This window comes from Eurypyga helias, unplaced genomic scaffold (assembly GCF_000690775.1).
Source record: "Eurypyga helias isolate BGI_N326 unplaced genomic scaffold, ASM69077v1 scaffold7761, whole genome shotgun sequence".
In the NCBI taxonomy this organism is placed as follows: Eukaryota; Metazoa; Chordata; class Aves; order Eurypygiformes; family Eurypygidae; genus Eurypyga; species Eurypyga helias.
Window position 1 is genome coordinate 25,280 of NW_010228944.1, and position 16,228 is coordinate 41,507.

Below are 16,228 nucleotides of genomic sequence, written 5' to 3' on the forward strand. Positions count from 1 at the left end.
TTGCAATTTATTTAGCCACCAGGTATATGCAGGCATGTTCCCTGTCCAGTGTGTAGATAGAAGTCCCAGGCATTCATTTACTGTATGGAGACACAACTTAATACTCACTGAGATGCTGTATTAGGAAAAGAAATAGCAGTTTATTTGCTGTGTTCCCAGGGAACTTGTACCTCTGCCGCTTTTACTGAGACTTTGACTTACATATCTAAAATTCAAAATTTCACCACTTAGTAATGGCCCTTGAATGGGATTGCAGTGGGCTTTGTTATCTAGATAAAGATAATTTGGTTGAGGAATTTTCTTTTTCCGGTACTATAATTGATGGTGGAAGAAAAGTCAACAAAATCTGCCCAGTCTTAACCGACGCAGACTTTTAGGAAGTTCCTTGCTGACTTGTGGAGTAGGCAGCCTGATATACTTAGAGCAGAGGCACGCATGCACACAGTGAAGGAGAGATATGGGCAGACTTACAAGATTGGCAACCTGGTTCTTTCTGACTAGACTGGAGAAAATGGTGCAGAAGCCAGCAGAGGCATTGACTGTCCCACCCATCATCCCAAAGGCCAAAGGAAATGCTGCACCTGGCTTCCGAGCACTTCTGCTTCCCATGAGGCAGCCAGCTGAGCATTTGGCCATGCTTCACAAAGGGGAGTGGTATAGGAAACTGCATGAGCCAGCTTGGTGTATTTTGAAAGAGGTGTTGCCCAGTGAACAGCACTTCTTGCTTTTGCATTAATGCCCCGAGTTCCTTAAAAGGATACTCCAATAGCGATACGTGCGTTCGCATTCTGGTGGTGAAAACAATGCTAATGGTTGCAGATACCTGCTGTACAGCCCCGTCGTCTAGATCAGGGACTTTGCTCTTGGGCCCTTCAATTTAGATTAATGAGTTATCAAGTAGTTTCAATACCTCTAGTTTAATATGCTTTGTGCAATGGCTAAACTTAGAAATTAATTTTAGCTATTGTTAGGAATGACAGTACAGAATGTTCCATATTTGTTCCTAAAATGGAATTCATGTTGGGAAATAATATGTGCATTATCTCATTTCCAAAGGATTAAACGCATGCTTCTGGATTCCATAATGAGCGCATTTTCATACAAACTGTCTCATTTACATGTTTTTTTTTAAACATTTAACTAGTACTTGGGGATGTGGCTATTAATCTCTTTTAAACAGAAAACTTTTGAACTAAAATTCAGTCTGAGTATAAGCAGTATACTTTTAGACCCACACATGGATATTTACCTGTTTATTGTGTATCAGTTGTTTTAACCTTTCTACTTGTCTTTTTTTTTTTTTTTTGGTCCTAAGAGAGGTGAATGACATTAGTCATCACACATTTATCCTCATATCAGCACAAGGTTTTACACTTGGACCTTCAGCTATTGCAGCATTGCAATGCATCTCCTCAGCCACAGAGACAGACTATGCAGGCTGTCGTAACCTGCCCATCTGCTCCCTAGAATTTCTAATTAGTTTTAAAGTTTTCTATCCACAGCTTCCACGTCTGCAGAGCCCTGGGTCCAGAATAATTAAACGCTGTCTGAACTGAAGGGAGGAAGATGGTAGGTGAGAGCTGTGCTCTTCTAGTGCAGTAATACTCTGTAACAGGGGTGCAGCTCATCGAATTTTGCAAGAATCTGGTCCAAGACTAAAATTAATATCCCTCCCCAAAAGACTGTGTCATTAATCTTGTCTCCTCTCAGTGCAGATGGAATGCACATTTTTTCTTGACTCGATCTTCTCCAACATAAACATGTATTTTTTTAATCAGCAGATTAACATTGAATTCTGTTGAAAAGCTTTTAGATACTTTAAATCAAGGAATACTGCAATGTTCCTGCATACTTTAAAGGCAGCTCTCCAGGCAGGTAAACCCCATGAAGAACCAAGCTGTGTGGCATCAAAATGCTAAGTTCTTAAAACCTGCTGGGTCACCTCACAGAGAATGAAATTACTTTATTTTTCCATGTGATCATTATAACCTCAAAAGAGACAAAGAAATACGCTTTCAGATGTCTTTCTAGGTACCTATTCTGCGAGTGCATTGAATTTGGCTCAGACAGCAAAAGTGTCTCCCACGAGGAATTCATCTGGAAGCCCGTCATGATCACAGTAGCATTGCTTTCTGTTGCGCGGATGTGTGGGGCAAGACTACCCCTTTAGCCTCTGCTACTTAACCTAGTGTGAAGCATTTTGATTTCTGTAGCTGCAGAAGCCAGACAGCAGTGTGGGTTCCTGACAGGCCAGGGAAGACACACCGTTTGGCTTTGCACTAACAGCTCTAGTCCTTGAATCCAAAGACTACGAATCTGGTCATAATCTCTGAAGGCGAACTGGTGCCTTGCTTGTAAAATTAGTGGGAATGAACTGGAAATGGCACATGTAAGCAGGCTCAGTTGGTGTTTTTTGATATCGAAAACTTGGGATGGCAGCCCAGACATGGACTGCATGGGGACATGTTCGGACAAGGGGTGGGGAATTGGTCACAGCCCATCTGGATCTCCCCCTTGCACCAAGAGCAGGGGGAGAATAGGTGTGCTCTGTCTTTGAGGCCAAGTCCACACTAATCGAAAGAGCATCACTGAGCATCAAACCTCCTGAGAGGGGTCCGTGTTACAGATTCTCTACTTTTGGTAGACATTAATATTTTTAAAATAATATGGCATGGCAGGAAGGCAAGGCCTGAATTCTTGGGAGTGACTCTCCCCAACTGTATAGAGAAGCTGCTCTTCCCATCTGCCAGCATCGCACTGGTCAGGCAGTCTCAGGCTTCGCGTTGCAACAGGGCCGTTCCCTGACTGCTTGACACAGCAGGATCTGGTCCCTCCCAACCTGCTGGTGTCAAGACGAGTTTGTCACCACCAAAAAATTCCTATTTTTGTCATAAAATATCTCCTTCAGTGTCTGCTCCCAGGTTAGCTTTAGCCCACTTGGCTGGAAACCGTTTGTATTCTGTACCTCCTCTTGAATGCATGCATCGCTGTGGGTGACGCACTGAAAGCTGAGGATGTCCATGAAGTTACATCTCCTTCCTTTCTGGAGGCACTGATGGTACAGTGTAGCATTCCGTGGCATTAGTTTTCATTAAAAAGCAGCTGATCCCCAGGTAATGGCAATGCTGGATGTTGCTGAATGCTGGATATATGCTTTTTATTCCTTAGAAAATGCTGCATTGGTTTTCTTCTCAGATATTTTCTGTTACACCCTCTGTAGAAGAAAAATCTGCACCCTGTCTGTATGAGACCCAATGTGTTCTTGAATCCTAACTCTTAAGAAAGTGCCTTGCAAAACATGAAAAACTTTCAGATGGATGAACATGATTAAAGCTGATTCATCTTAAAATGATGTATTGTTCATTCTGGCACCCACTCGAGGCTGGCTGGGCTTTGCCAAAAAAGACTGCTTTTGGAGATCTGCATCTCCTGGTCCCACCAACTTGCCTGTTCACAGTTCTTTTGACTGCCTATACCTGGCAGGATTCATTTCATAGTGGGTACATCTTTTAAACCTTCTTCCTACAACTGAGTTGTAGTATATATCCGAACATCTCGGAGACTCTCAAAATGACCGAGAGCTGGATGCTCTTGAGCAGCGTTTGAGGCTAGGCTGCTTAGATTGAAGTCTAGATGGCCTCCAGGGATAGAAGCCTGGCACAATGAATTGAGTGACCTAGCAGCTACAACACAAAGAGCATTTTGGTTAAGTGGACTCAGAAAAATTTGCAAAGATTTAGTCTTACATTTCTAAAGATTTGGGACATCATTAGTGCACAGAAACTAAGATACTGTTCTCCTTGACACTCCTCTTTTTTCTGCCCCCGTTCTTCATCTATTCACTCTCATTCTATCTTAACCAAAAAAATTCTCAATCCAAATATGTAATATTTTTACAATTTCTACTGAAAGAATACATTGCACAGCAAATACCATCTCCCAGGAAGCAAGTAAGAGAACAAGGAACATACTACAGATTTTAATCATGATGAATGCTTTCCGGTCATGCCTCAGGCAAATTCTGCAATGAAAGGTGGTAAGAATCTAGAGACAGTAAGTCTATTAACATTTCAGATGAGTTTTGAAAATCAGTTAGGTACATTATTCTGAAAATCCTGTCTCCCAGTGCGATAAGTTGCTTCTCAGTGGCACTTGTTGCTACTTGCTGCAGTATCAGGTCCTAAATGTCAGAAGCTCAGTGGGGAGCTGCAGGATTAGCTGGGTCGTGCCTGTGACTCAGTGTTTGCGGCATCAGACTTCTATGTTAACATTCTGTGTAATAAGGAATAAATGTTGTGTTATCTGATTGATCTTGCTTAAAAAGGAATAATTGCATAATTCAGCAGTTCGTGGTGCGAGGTGTACGAGGTGTTAATACTACTCTAGGAGAGTAAGCCTATGTTTGTACTACGTACACACACGTTCATCCGTTGATAGAGACTTGTGTGTCATCAGAGCTTGGTCTTGGGGATTCTTTGTCTGAGTCAATGGCCCTGGAACATGTCTGAGTTCCCCAGCTGAGATACATGTCCCTACCCCATCCCATGCTGTATCCAGATGAGACTCAGAACATCAACATTCTCTCTCCACTCTGTGCCTCAGCTTTCTCCAAAGCACCAGCCCAGAAGGGTGCTGAGGTGCACCCCCCCAGGGCTGAAACCACCAGATATACCAAACTTCCACTCAATTTAGGTAGTACCTCTCTGACTCAAAGCTACCAGTCTGGTCCTTTTTAGAGCTCCAGGGTTAGGTTACCATTTCATTCTCATTGCCAAGAGAGACATTGCAAATATAAGTTATTTTTTTGCCTAAGCTCAGGAGGGTGAGGTGCTGGAAATATTAATAGAGCTCTCATTATCTTCTAACAAAGATTTGTCATGTCGGTACTAATTTATACAGTTCAGCAGCAAAAGCTCCTAATGATTCCGTGGACAAAAAGGAATTATGTACTGACATGTACTTTAATTTAATAGCATTAACTCTAGGAAAAGCAATTTTTTGAAATTTTACCCTTAAGCTGTAGTCTCTGTGGTCTCCTATTGCATATTCTCTTTTAAAGAAATGTACTGTTTTGTAGTTTTAAAATACATTTACCTCTCACTAACATAGTGTTTGGACAACTGCCAATTCCAGTTTGGAATTTCAACTGATAAAGAGGGTAGCCAACAAGTAGGAGCATATTTGTTATAAATCCAGGGATAGACTTTGTCATATTAGGTAAGATGAGATAGGTATTGTTTGTATGTCTTTTTCTAGCTTTTAACTAGAGAGAAACATGAATAGAAGAAAAAAACATTTTATGTCACAGACTTAGTCTTTAAAAGTTTATTTTAAACCTCATTTTTCTGTTTGTTTTCAGTACAGCACTGATTTTTAATATGGAGTAATTAAATTGGAAGCCTTGCGTTGCATATTCATGAGTTCGGTTTTAAAAGTTACATGAGTAAAGTTATTTCTTGCCTTTTTCAAGTCTCCTTTAAACATGCAGAAAGCAGATTAGAATCTCGCTGCAGTGAGAAATATGTGGATTCTTCTCTGTTTCTCTTCAGAAAACTTTGCATTCTGACACAAATAGTTGAGTTTGAATTTCAAATAAGCATATATGAATGTTTGACTTTTGACTTTCAAAAAAGAATATACCAATGTTTATGCATCAGTCTTCACAGTAATCTGAAGTGTTTAAACTTTAGAAGGATGGATCTTGTGGGTATTTAAATATTCTTTGCCTGCAGTTAAATGATAAAAGTTCAATAAGTACAGTTTGCATATGGCTTGAAAAGGTTTTTTTCTAGGTTCAGTCATACATAACTTGTATCACTGGCATTCAGTGAATTGTAGCTTGCAGTAGAAATGAGGAATGTTACCTCTTTAACTATAAAATAGCTGTGTCACATATGCAGTAAGCATGAAACACACAGTGGACTAATGGGACTTGTTATTGATGATGCTGAAAGCTAAATAACCATTAGTATTAAATCTTATGAATAGACTCTTGTCTTTCATCTTACCTCTTCAACCAGATAAAAGACACAGAGGCTATTTAGATGTCATAAGAATAGTTTGTTGAAATCCCTCCAGACTTACCAAAAAACCCTCTCTTCATGTTGCTTAGTGTTTTGTTGCATTCAAAGAAATGCCAGTATGCTAGTGCTGAAAGAAGAATAGAACAGAAATCCAGCATTACGTGTGGTTTTAGGCTTGTTCAAGATGCTGTTGCGTTGAAATAACGTGCATCTTTTTTCTGCAGAGATCTCTTCATCAGATTTAAAAATACATAGAAAGGCCACTAACACTGAAAAATTTGCAAGAAGCCTTGCGAGACCATATTATATTAGAGTCCTGCGAATGCCTGTATTTTTCTAGTTTCATTTCTTAGGCTGCCATGAATGTTTTTAAAGGGCTGTAACAAATCAGAAATACCTGACCAAAAACTTTTTTTAGAAAGATGTTAACTTTTTTAAAGCCTCTATTCACCTCTGCATGAAGGTTTTTAAAGGTTAAGTAACAACCTTCTCAGTTCTAATAGTAAAACGCACCAAAGGTGGTTGTAAATTGTACTTGTCTTTCATACAGAATATTTAGAAGCAGAAAATGTAATACACTGTTATCTCTTGATGTGGAAGAATTATTCAGCTCTGAGATCCTGTGCAATAGCTTGGGGAACAGTAAATTGCAAGTATCTCCTGTGAAATTCCAGTTCAAATAAATATTTCCAGATTTGTGGTGAATAGATATTAATAATCATACAATGCATAGTAATTTCTCACACAGTTTTTGTTTTTTAGGGAGCAGAACTGGAAAGCTGTGGTGTTAATACCACGTTGCTGGTACATTTCTTTGGAAAAGAAGGAAAGGAAAAGCTTCGCTATTCTGAGTTTTTCAGGTATTTTTTCAGTTAGGCAAACCTAACAGCAACCAGTCCTGTTCCTACCCCCTCTACTTTGCACCAACATTGGCATTAATCTGACCCCACACTGAGCTGATTCAGAAAGTTAAGCAGGTAATGAAGCAGGAGATTATTCATGATTTTGCACAATTAAATTTCTAGTTTAGCTCCTGGGGTCTGCTGTCTGTGGGAGGAGTTGTGCACCGTATCTCTGAAGCCGCAGTGGGCCTGGAGGTCGTGGGGGTTGACACTACCATTCTTAGCAGCTGTGTGATGGCGTACCTTAAAGACAGCATGATTCACAAGTATTTTTCTTGATCAAATCGCCAAAGAAGTGACTGCTAATCAATTAAAAAAGCTTTTCTGAGCTGAGACACCCACCTCTCCATGGCAACTGTCATGGTAGGCTACAGGCAACTTCTCTGCTTGCTTCAAATTCCAGCTGCTGTTGAAACTTTACCCATGCCTTTTCCTTTACCCTTGGAACTACTTTTGCAATGGGACTATGCGGATACTTCAGGGCACTTATGTCAGAACTGAGAACTGAGGCAGATGATGAACTCCACATCAGACTGAAACTGCAGTGGAATACCAAGTGGCCATGACTCCCAGAAACGTAGCACTGTATACTCATCTATTTCACTGTAAGCTTTGCAAAATCAGGAGTTAATAGAAAGTTCTAAGACTGGTGCAGGGAATCATTCCATTTGTATGTCATATACATGTCAGAAAGATGGTGTAATCCTTGTCAGCAGCAGAGTATGGAGTTCTGCTGTGGTTGCTTTCAACTTGAAAACCCAACTGGGTATCAGCTGTTAGCGGTTTAATTGCACGAGATTCTTTCTTCCAATGTTTATTTCACTCAGTAACGATGACCACCACCTACACAGCTTTACAACTACTCTGGTTAAAACTCTGTTACTTGGGAGATCAGTTTCCACTGGTAGTATAAACTCCAGACACATCTTGCTTTGTGAACTTGTGCGCAGAATCCAAATGCACAGTCTTTCGTAGAGATAAATGGCAGTTAAGTGCCTAAATACCTCAGTGAATCTTGACACGTCTTGTAGCAGAACATCAAGAGAACGTTATCTACATCAGTACTACCTTTTCTACAAAAATCATCAGTCATTTACAGACTGCAAAAATAAATTGGGATATTTTACTTCAGTTTATGTTCAGAAGCAGAGAACCTGTGTCAGCTCTCTTTTAAATGAATATTGTTCCAATCAGTAGAGGTTTGGGGAAAGCCAGAGTTAAAAAAGGATGAGTGGTAATTTTTCTGACACTTTAAAAAGTGTTTGGCTCCACTGATTCTGGGACACACAGGTCTTCAATAAACAGTCTTTCTCTTTTCAAGACCTCGACTCAATAGGAATCTAAATGAGTAAAATAAGTTTAAGATGCCTCCCTTTTCTATAAATACCATAGATCCTCTCAATGAAACAAAAGGCAGAGAGCACCAGTAAAAGGTTGTGTTTGCATATACAGTGTAAGCTGAAAAGCCTCAGGTTTTAGATAAGATCCTACACTGACCCAATGAGGCATGACATTGATGAAACTATGTACCTAGTACTTTCAGAACGTGTAGGTTAAAAGACCTTTGCCTACCACACAGATAGAGGCCTGTAATCAGAATCAAACTCCCACACCTTGCTCTTAAAATCTGTGGGATAAGTGTAAGGTCTAATGCAGGTAATTTTTCAACAGTGGCAGTTAGGTTTCATAGAGCTGGAATGTGCCTCTTTATCACTGCGTAGACACTCCATCTCAGTTGCAACATGACAGTGAAGTTTGTTTAACACACAGAAAAGTGAATAAAAGGATCACTGTCTTTTTAACCTGTGTGAAGATATCACCTTTCACATGATTTTATTTGCAAGTAAATCAAGCACATCATTTCTGGGTTTCTATTGTTCAGAGAAAATGTGATTTCTATCTGATGGCCTCTCATAACATTTTGCCTTACGCGGGAAGCTATTGTTGGCTGTTTGATCAAAGTGCCATGCTGTTTTTACAAGAGATGACTGATGAGCCGTGCAGACATAGATCACTGTCAAAAGCAGAAAATAATGATGGTAAATGCTTTTATCATTTTCCAAGTTCTTGCCTAGAAAGCTTTTCCATTGATCAGTGCAGTGCCTAGTAGAAAGTAGGGGTGATTAGGTTTGATTAGGACATACTAAAACTTGTCACATTAGTTAAACACACAGATACTACTGTGCTGTAGTGTCCTTGTAACTAAAAAAATTAAAACAGGCAGGAATTCTTTCTCTGTGAGTTTTCACTGTACTTACATGGGAATTCAGAAAGCTGAGACTAGCGTTCTCACCTCATTACATACATATATTTTCCTCATGCATCCTCCTTTTCAGTTTGGCTGACATTAAAAAAATCCTTTTGTAAGTGTGCACCCATCTCTGTCTACATGTACACCAGTGGTGTCTGAACCTTTTAGTCCACAGTCCAAGCTGTCAGGCAGACACCGTCAATATATCAGGGCAATTAATTTGCTCTGTGCCCCTTTCTTTGCATTCAGATGGCACAAAGAAAATGGAAACTGTCAGCATCTCTTCAGGCAACGTGGAGCTGATGTTAGCCAGCTCTTCTGCCTCCCTTCCCTCTGCCCCAAACACGGGAGGCACACTGGTTATAGGGAGGGAAAATGGTTAACCACGCTGTGTTCCATCTGTCTCCAGCTGGTGCGTGATTCTTGGGAAATCATAGGTAGGTGATACGCACAATGGGAGTCCTCAGGCTATTTTTTACAGGACATAAAGAATAAGACCATGAAGCAGAATACCAGGTCACTTTTTGACCTTTCTTGGCCTGCTGGGAGCGTGGAAGAGAAGAAGTAACTTTTTCGAAAGTATTTTGTGACACCAGCCCAGCTCTCTCCTCACTGTCCTCCAGAACATAGTCACAACAGCCACCAAAGCTGCTCCTTTTCACGCTCTGCTGAACACCACTGGTGGGACTCCAGCTGCGCTCTGCAGCTTTTCCTGGGACTGCTCAAAAGCAGTGGAAGCAATCCAGGAGGCACACCATCCTGTGTATTTCCCATAGTAATAAGGTGGTTTCAAGGATCTGAAAGAAGGTAGGACTCAAGGAACCCATGTTCCGCTCTAGTCTGCTACATGATTTCTTGCCAGTGGTATTGTCCTTAACAGAAGGACAATATGATAATTATTAATAATAATTCACAGCTTCAAAAGCAACAGCTTGTTTCCCTGGCAAAAGTTAGGGCATTTAAATCTAATTTCCTCTGCAGGATGCTTAGGTACGTGACTAGGGAAGGCGTCACCTCTAGTCAAACCTAGCTGGAATCCTTATTCTCCTGTATCAGTTTAAGAAAATATAAAACAGTGTGCAGCAAGCCTAAAAACCATGTAACAGAGGACGATACATTTAATACAAGATGCTGTAACAAGGTGAGACCTTCTTCTCAGAAGACCCAAACAAGCTTCTGCTTCAGCTGACCACCGCTCAGTTTTACACCTCAACAGCAACGTTCACTACGAGGACCCATCTTAGAGAATGTCACGTTTCAAACATGAAGCCAGAATTTCTCTGGGATTCCAAGCTTTTCGTTCTTTCGCAAGGGTTTTCTCTGGTTTTTGAGACATAAAAAATTTGGGGTCTTTTCCTTCCAAAGATTGTTTCACTTGTGCTTTAATTTCCAGCTCTATTGTATGCACTATTTTTTATTCTGAGTAGAAAACGATTTAGATTTCTTGGTGCAGCAAATATTTTTTCTTGACAGCTACTGAGTTCTTTCCCTGAAAAAAGTCCCTTACTGATCTTGTTTAAGTATGTCTAATCCCAAATAAAAGAGGAGACAGTAATTCACTCCCTTAACAGTTTACAACTGCTATGATTTTTTTTCTGTAATCTGTCCCCAAGCTAACTTAAATCTCTCACAATCTTCTTGAAGGGGAAAAAAAGGAAAAAGTTCAGAGAGTACGGAAATAATATTCCGAAAAACTTTCTGATTGTTTTTTTTTTTTCCTGGGATGGCTTGCAAAAAAGTACTTCCCGGTACAGTCAAACAATGGGCATCTTTAATCATATAAGAAAAATTAACATTTCAAATACAGTTTGTGGCATTTTATTATTTAATTTGTTGCTTCCAAAATTCTTACTAGTTAATAGAATTTTGCACCAGAAATATTATTTAATTGTGGTTTCTTTTTTATTTTCTGCGTTTGCTTGAAGGTCACAAATTGTATAAACATGCACAAAACACGCCTTTTCCCTACCTGTCCTGTGTTTTCCTTCCATATTTTGAATTCCTTGGTACTTTTCATTTGAAACCTTTCATTCTGGAAACCAGAATGAGCCAGGCTGAACCACACTGCTAGTGCTCACTTTTTTCTGGTGCTGTTCTGTGTCTGTGCCAGTGCCAGGATGCAGAATCTCTTTCATGTCGCATCATCAGGCGATAGCGCTTCTGCTGTGATGATGACTTGTATATTTTCAGTGATTTTCATCCAGATATTTGGAAGTACTTTGCAGAAAGAGAGTATGATTGCCTCCTTACTTGTCTCTGTGTGTGTGTATATGTATATAGAGCCATAACACACGTAGAGATTACGTGTTGTGTGAACCAGGATCAGACAGAAGTGGAAATGGGAACAAAATCTGGCTTCATGATTGTATATTCCTATCATAACTGAATCTATCCCACATACTTAGTAAAGCTGTTGAGAATAATCTCTGTCTTCCTTTCCTATATACTTAGCAAAGGAATAGCTTGATTCGTTTTTACAGAACGCTTATGTATGAAAGTGAGTGGTTTGGTTTGGAAACACTGAGGAAAGTGAATCAAAGAGGGTTTTGCCTCTGATTCTAAAAATGGGGAGATAGATTAAATGTCCTACTGCTTGCAAAACTGAATTTGCAAGCATAGATTTAAATCTCTAAAAGTTAGTGGTCAAAAGTTAGTGGTCAGCCCTCGTTAGATTTTCTGTATGCTATTTTGAAAGATTGCAAAAAGGCAACCTTGCAGCTAGTTTCCGATGGTCTGTTTGTGCAGAAAGGGTTGTCAAGTCTTCCGAAGGACTTCAGAGTCCAAAGGGGAGCCAAAGCAGAACACAGATGCTGGGGTGGTATATCCACCACTATCTTCTTTGTTAAGTTTCCTTCCTATAAATCAGTGCAACAAGAACTAGTCAGTTCTGTACTAGAGTGTTGAAGCTCTGCACAGACTTTGAGGTCAGGTCAAGAGGTAACGAAGGAAAACTTTCCCTAACCTTTCCTTTTGTGTTTCATTCCACTGCTTTGTGTGCCGTAAGGAATACGCTAACACTTCATTGCAACATCTCGGGTTGGAGGGGGAATTGCTGCATTCCTGAGGTCTCCCCACTTTTATTACATTTTCACGTCTATTAAAGCTGAGTTGCCAAGAAGTCGTGAGAGACTCCCTCTTTCTATAGTAGAGCACATTACAAAATGAGGGATAAATCCTGATAAGGTTTCTGGATAGTGTTGTAACTTGATAACGAATTTGGCCATTGGCCTTCAACGTGGGTGTTTTAGATAGTGTCGATAAAACAGGCTATCTTAATGAAAGCACTGTCTGTCCCATCCTTTTCCCCATCTTATAAATTTATGATTTACCTTTCCTTTTTGTTATTTGGAAACCTAGGGCTTGCTTTTATTTTCAAAATACTATAGCATAAGGTATTCCCAGTGTAATTATTTTTGAATTGTAGAACACATCTACGCTTAGAATCCTGTTCCTGTAGTTGAATTCTGGATCCTTTCAAAGTCCCTGGCCAAGCTCCCACTGACTTTGGGAGATCAGGAATTTCATTCCTATGCTTGTTTTTCCCAATATCTGTAGAAGTTTTTAGGGAATTTCCAGCTGAAACTCATCGCACCATGATCCAGAAGATAGAAAAGCAAGTATCCCTAGTGGTGTCTTGGCATTTAAGTATCAAGTTTTACTTCCTAACTAGAAAGTTATTTTTAATAACTTTTAATAACTTTCACTTAAAAAAAAAAAAAACCTCATTAGGATTTTTAACTCTCACATCTGGGAATAAGAGTGACCTAGAATGCTGATGCGATGATTCATAGTATTTTAATTTTTGTAATATGGGAGACTATCACATATAAATTTTAAATTACACATTGGAGCTGCTGCTCCAAGTAGCATTTGGTATGGCAGGAAATCTTCCCACTCTGGCTTGCCAGGAGTAAGCCTACAAGTTGAAATGAAATACCTGTTATTTTTTTTGTCCCTAAATAAGTAATTCCCACTCCCCTCCCTAATCTGTGTAGTGCTGCACGGCTGTTGTTCCCCAGGAAGGGTGCAGTGTCGTTGCCCCAGAGCATCTGGAGAGGGCAAGAATCCAGGGCTGAGAAAAGGCAGTGGGAAACCCACAGCGGGGCTGGGGAAATAGAATGCTTCATTCGCTCTCCAGCGGGAAGAGGGTGCAGAAGCAAGCGCATGCCAAAAATGTCATGGACAAACTTTCCTGCTGGGCTGGGTGGGCCATCCACTCCTTCACAGCCTGTGTAGGAGTGCTTGGCCTCTCAGCTGTCCTGCCTGCATTGGATATGGCTAGAGGGCAGGTCACTGAGGGTTTGCTGCTCAAGGAAAGGCAATGTTTAGAAAAGATGGAAGAATATGTAGTTTGTCATCACCTGTGGCTACCGACCAGTAGAGCAAATGACTGAGCTCCCCAAAATCATACGTACTTTCAACAACAGACCTTAAGTCTGTTGCAGAATGTGTCCACCTTTCATAGATTAAAAGCCAAGAAAATAAAACACCTGGTATTTCATTTCCATACATTCACGTTTTAGGCGTATTTCTGAAAGTGACCTCGTTTCCAGCAGCATCTCCTCCCCCAAACCAGACGTTATGTGGATTGGAAAGATCCAGTTACTGTTCTGCATGGTCTTCTGCTGTGACTTCCAGCCAAGCACAAGCCACACATCCCAGATGCCATCTACTCCTTGCCATTGATGGCCACTCAGAAACGGCCTTCGTCAGTCTCTGCTGGACTGACGCCATGCCTGGCCTAAATGCCTGCTCCATGCCGTCCTCTTCCCCCTGCTGCTCGAGCTCCCTTCCCAGGGTCCAGGGAGGCTCCTCTTGCAGGCGGTGCAGCCGGACTGCTCCTAATGCTAGCCCACGCTGGCAGGTCTGCCTGGCACATGCTGACTGCTGGCCTGGCCTTTTATATGCATATGCAGCTTTAATTATTAGAGGACAAACTACAAGAGAGAGCTTATGCTGCAGTAGCAGTCGTCAGCTAACCCCTCATAGACTTCACAGAGCTTCCAGCTACTAATTGTCCAAGTGATCTCATTAAAGAACTAAAGATAGCTGTGCGGACTGAAATGCTGTGATTTCAGAGGAAAGAACTCAAATCCAGTGAGGCCATGCAAACGCTGGTGAGCAAAGGAGTCCCTTCTGAGGCTTGCTACATAGACCCTTAGCTGTCCTCCTCTCCAGCTCATTGCTCTGTCCCAGTACAGGAGTATTTTCATTCTCTCCTGTCAGTAACTTTTGCAACTCAATAAAGCTGGGTTCTCTCAAAATACTGACAGGAATCTGGCAAGCATCACTGCGTTTAGCCTTTTTTTTTTTTTTTTAATTATCACTTATTTTTGGATCGCCCCATGTCTGAAGTGGAAATTACCAAACAGATTGCGCAGTGTTGTCGTGCACTTTCATTTCTTACCAGGCCAGAAGAAATTGTAATGGCCCTCTACACCAAACCGGGGAACCTCAAAGCTACAGCTCTGCTTACACTTCTGGCTCTGTACGTGCAGGTTGTTACTTGCTTCTCCTGCTGCCTTTTTTTTTTTCTCTTCTCAAAAGAATGGGTGTCTCCTCAAAACCTTCACGTTGCCCCCTCCTTTTTCAGACAGCTCTCTTCTTACCTTCCCAAACACCTGCACCATCATTTTTCTGTGCTAAAAAAGTCAGTTGTAATCCTCTCTAATCCATCCTCCACTGAGTGCAGAACTGATTTGCCAAACCCCTCTTTGCAGTTCTAATCTTTGGGGCTTTTAGTCATCTTTGCCTGATGTGATGATTTCAGGTTTCCTCTTTTCTTTCACCTTTGTGATTATTAGGGCCTCATCTTTCTAGGTACTTTCCAACCTTGTCATTCCTCTCTTATTACTATGAAGTTTCATAAATCATGTGTCAGACCTTTAGCTACCATGTTCTTTTTCATTCATTCATTCATTCATTCATTCATTCATTATAATAGTGCCTTACCAATCATTTTATCTCCTTATCTGCACGGTTTTAAACATTAGTGAAAACCACACGCCAAGAGGATCTGTAAATTACCGCAGCAGCAGTCTGTGAATGCAGGCTTAGAGAGCGCCCTACTGGTGTCGTTCCTGAAATGCAGCCTTGGAAAAACATCTGCACACACACGGAGAAAGTTAAACTTGGGACATTTTAAACAATGATGTTGATAATATCTGTGATTAAGAGTTAGTGGCTACTGCATTTAGCACCTAAGGTAGTAGTAATCATACAGTGGTGCAAGTATCAACTGTTAGATTCATGTTTTTTCCATGTTTTTTCCATGTTAGATTCATGGAAAATCTGCAAACAGAAGTCCAAGAAATGGAATTCATAAAGTTTTCAAAGGGGTTGAATGTCATGAGAAAAGAAGACTTTGCGGAATGGTTACTGTACTTCACTGATGAGGAAAACAACGAAATTTACTGGCAGAATGTGAAGGACAGAATTGAGGCAGGAGAGGTCGGTACATGCTCTGCTTTGCTTCCTCGTTTTACGTACGGGTTTTCGTTTGAATATAAGTGTCTAATGATGTAACTAGTTTCCAAGTGAATTATTGCAGCTTTTGAATTTTATGCAGATAAGAGCAATGATAATTTGCCAACTGAGAAATCCGAATATTGATGATGAGTGAGCAATCACACCTAAACACTAGGTCCCACCAGATTTAATGAAATAGATTCACTGGTGTTATAATGTATTATTCATTATCTGTCACCTGAATTCTGCAATACTCTAGAATATCAGTTTGGAAGAATTCAAGACTTTCTGCAAGTTTACAAACAACCTGGAAGACTTTTCTATTGCCATGCAGATGTTTACTGTCGCCAACCGTCCTGTTAAACGGGGTAAGTGCTGCACACCTTTTTATGCGGTTTTTGAAAAAATTAAACACTTTTTTAATGGAATTAATGTAAATAAGTTATCCCACAGTAGCACTATGAAGTCCCAAAGTAGTATACTCTCTTTATTCTGAATTAATTCTATTTCAAGAAAAAATAATAATATAAAGTTCAAAAAATGTTTTCATTTGTATGTCCTAAGGTGCTATCATATGCTGAACC

At 40.5% G+C, this 16,228-nt stretch overlaps 1 protein-coding gene across 1 annotated transcript in view; it reads left to right on the top strand.

Moving 5' to 3' along the window:
- The window catches only part of MICU2 (mitochondrial calcium uptake 2), a 38,795-nt gene that overhangs the window by 18,867 nt on the left and 3,700 nt on the right, over window positions 1-16,228 (top strand). Inside the window, exons 7-9 of the mRNA XM_010160212.1 lie at window positions 6,786-6,883; window positions 15,455-15,626; window positions 15,904-16,012. Of these exons, the coding sequence (XP_010158514.1) occupies window positions 6,786-6,883; window positions 15,455-15,626; window positions 15,904-16,012 (379 nt within the window). The remainder of the gene's footprint in view (window positions 1-6,785; window positions 6,884-15,454; window positions 15,627-15,903; window positions 16,013-16,228) is intronic.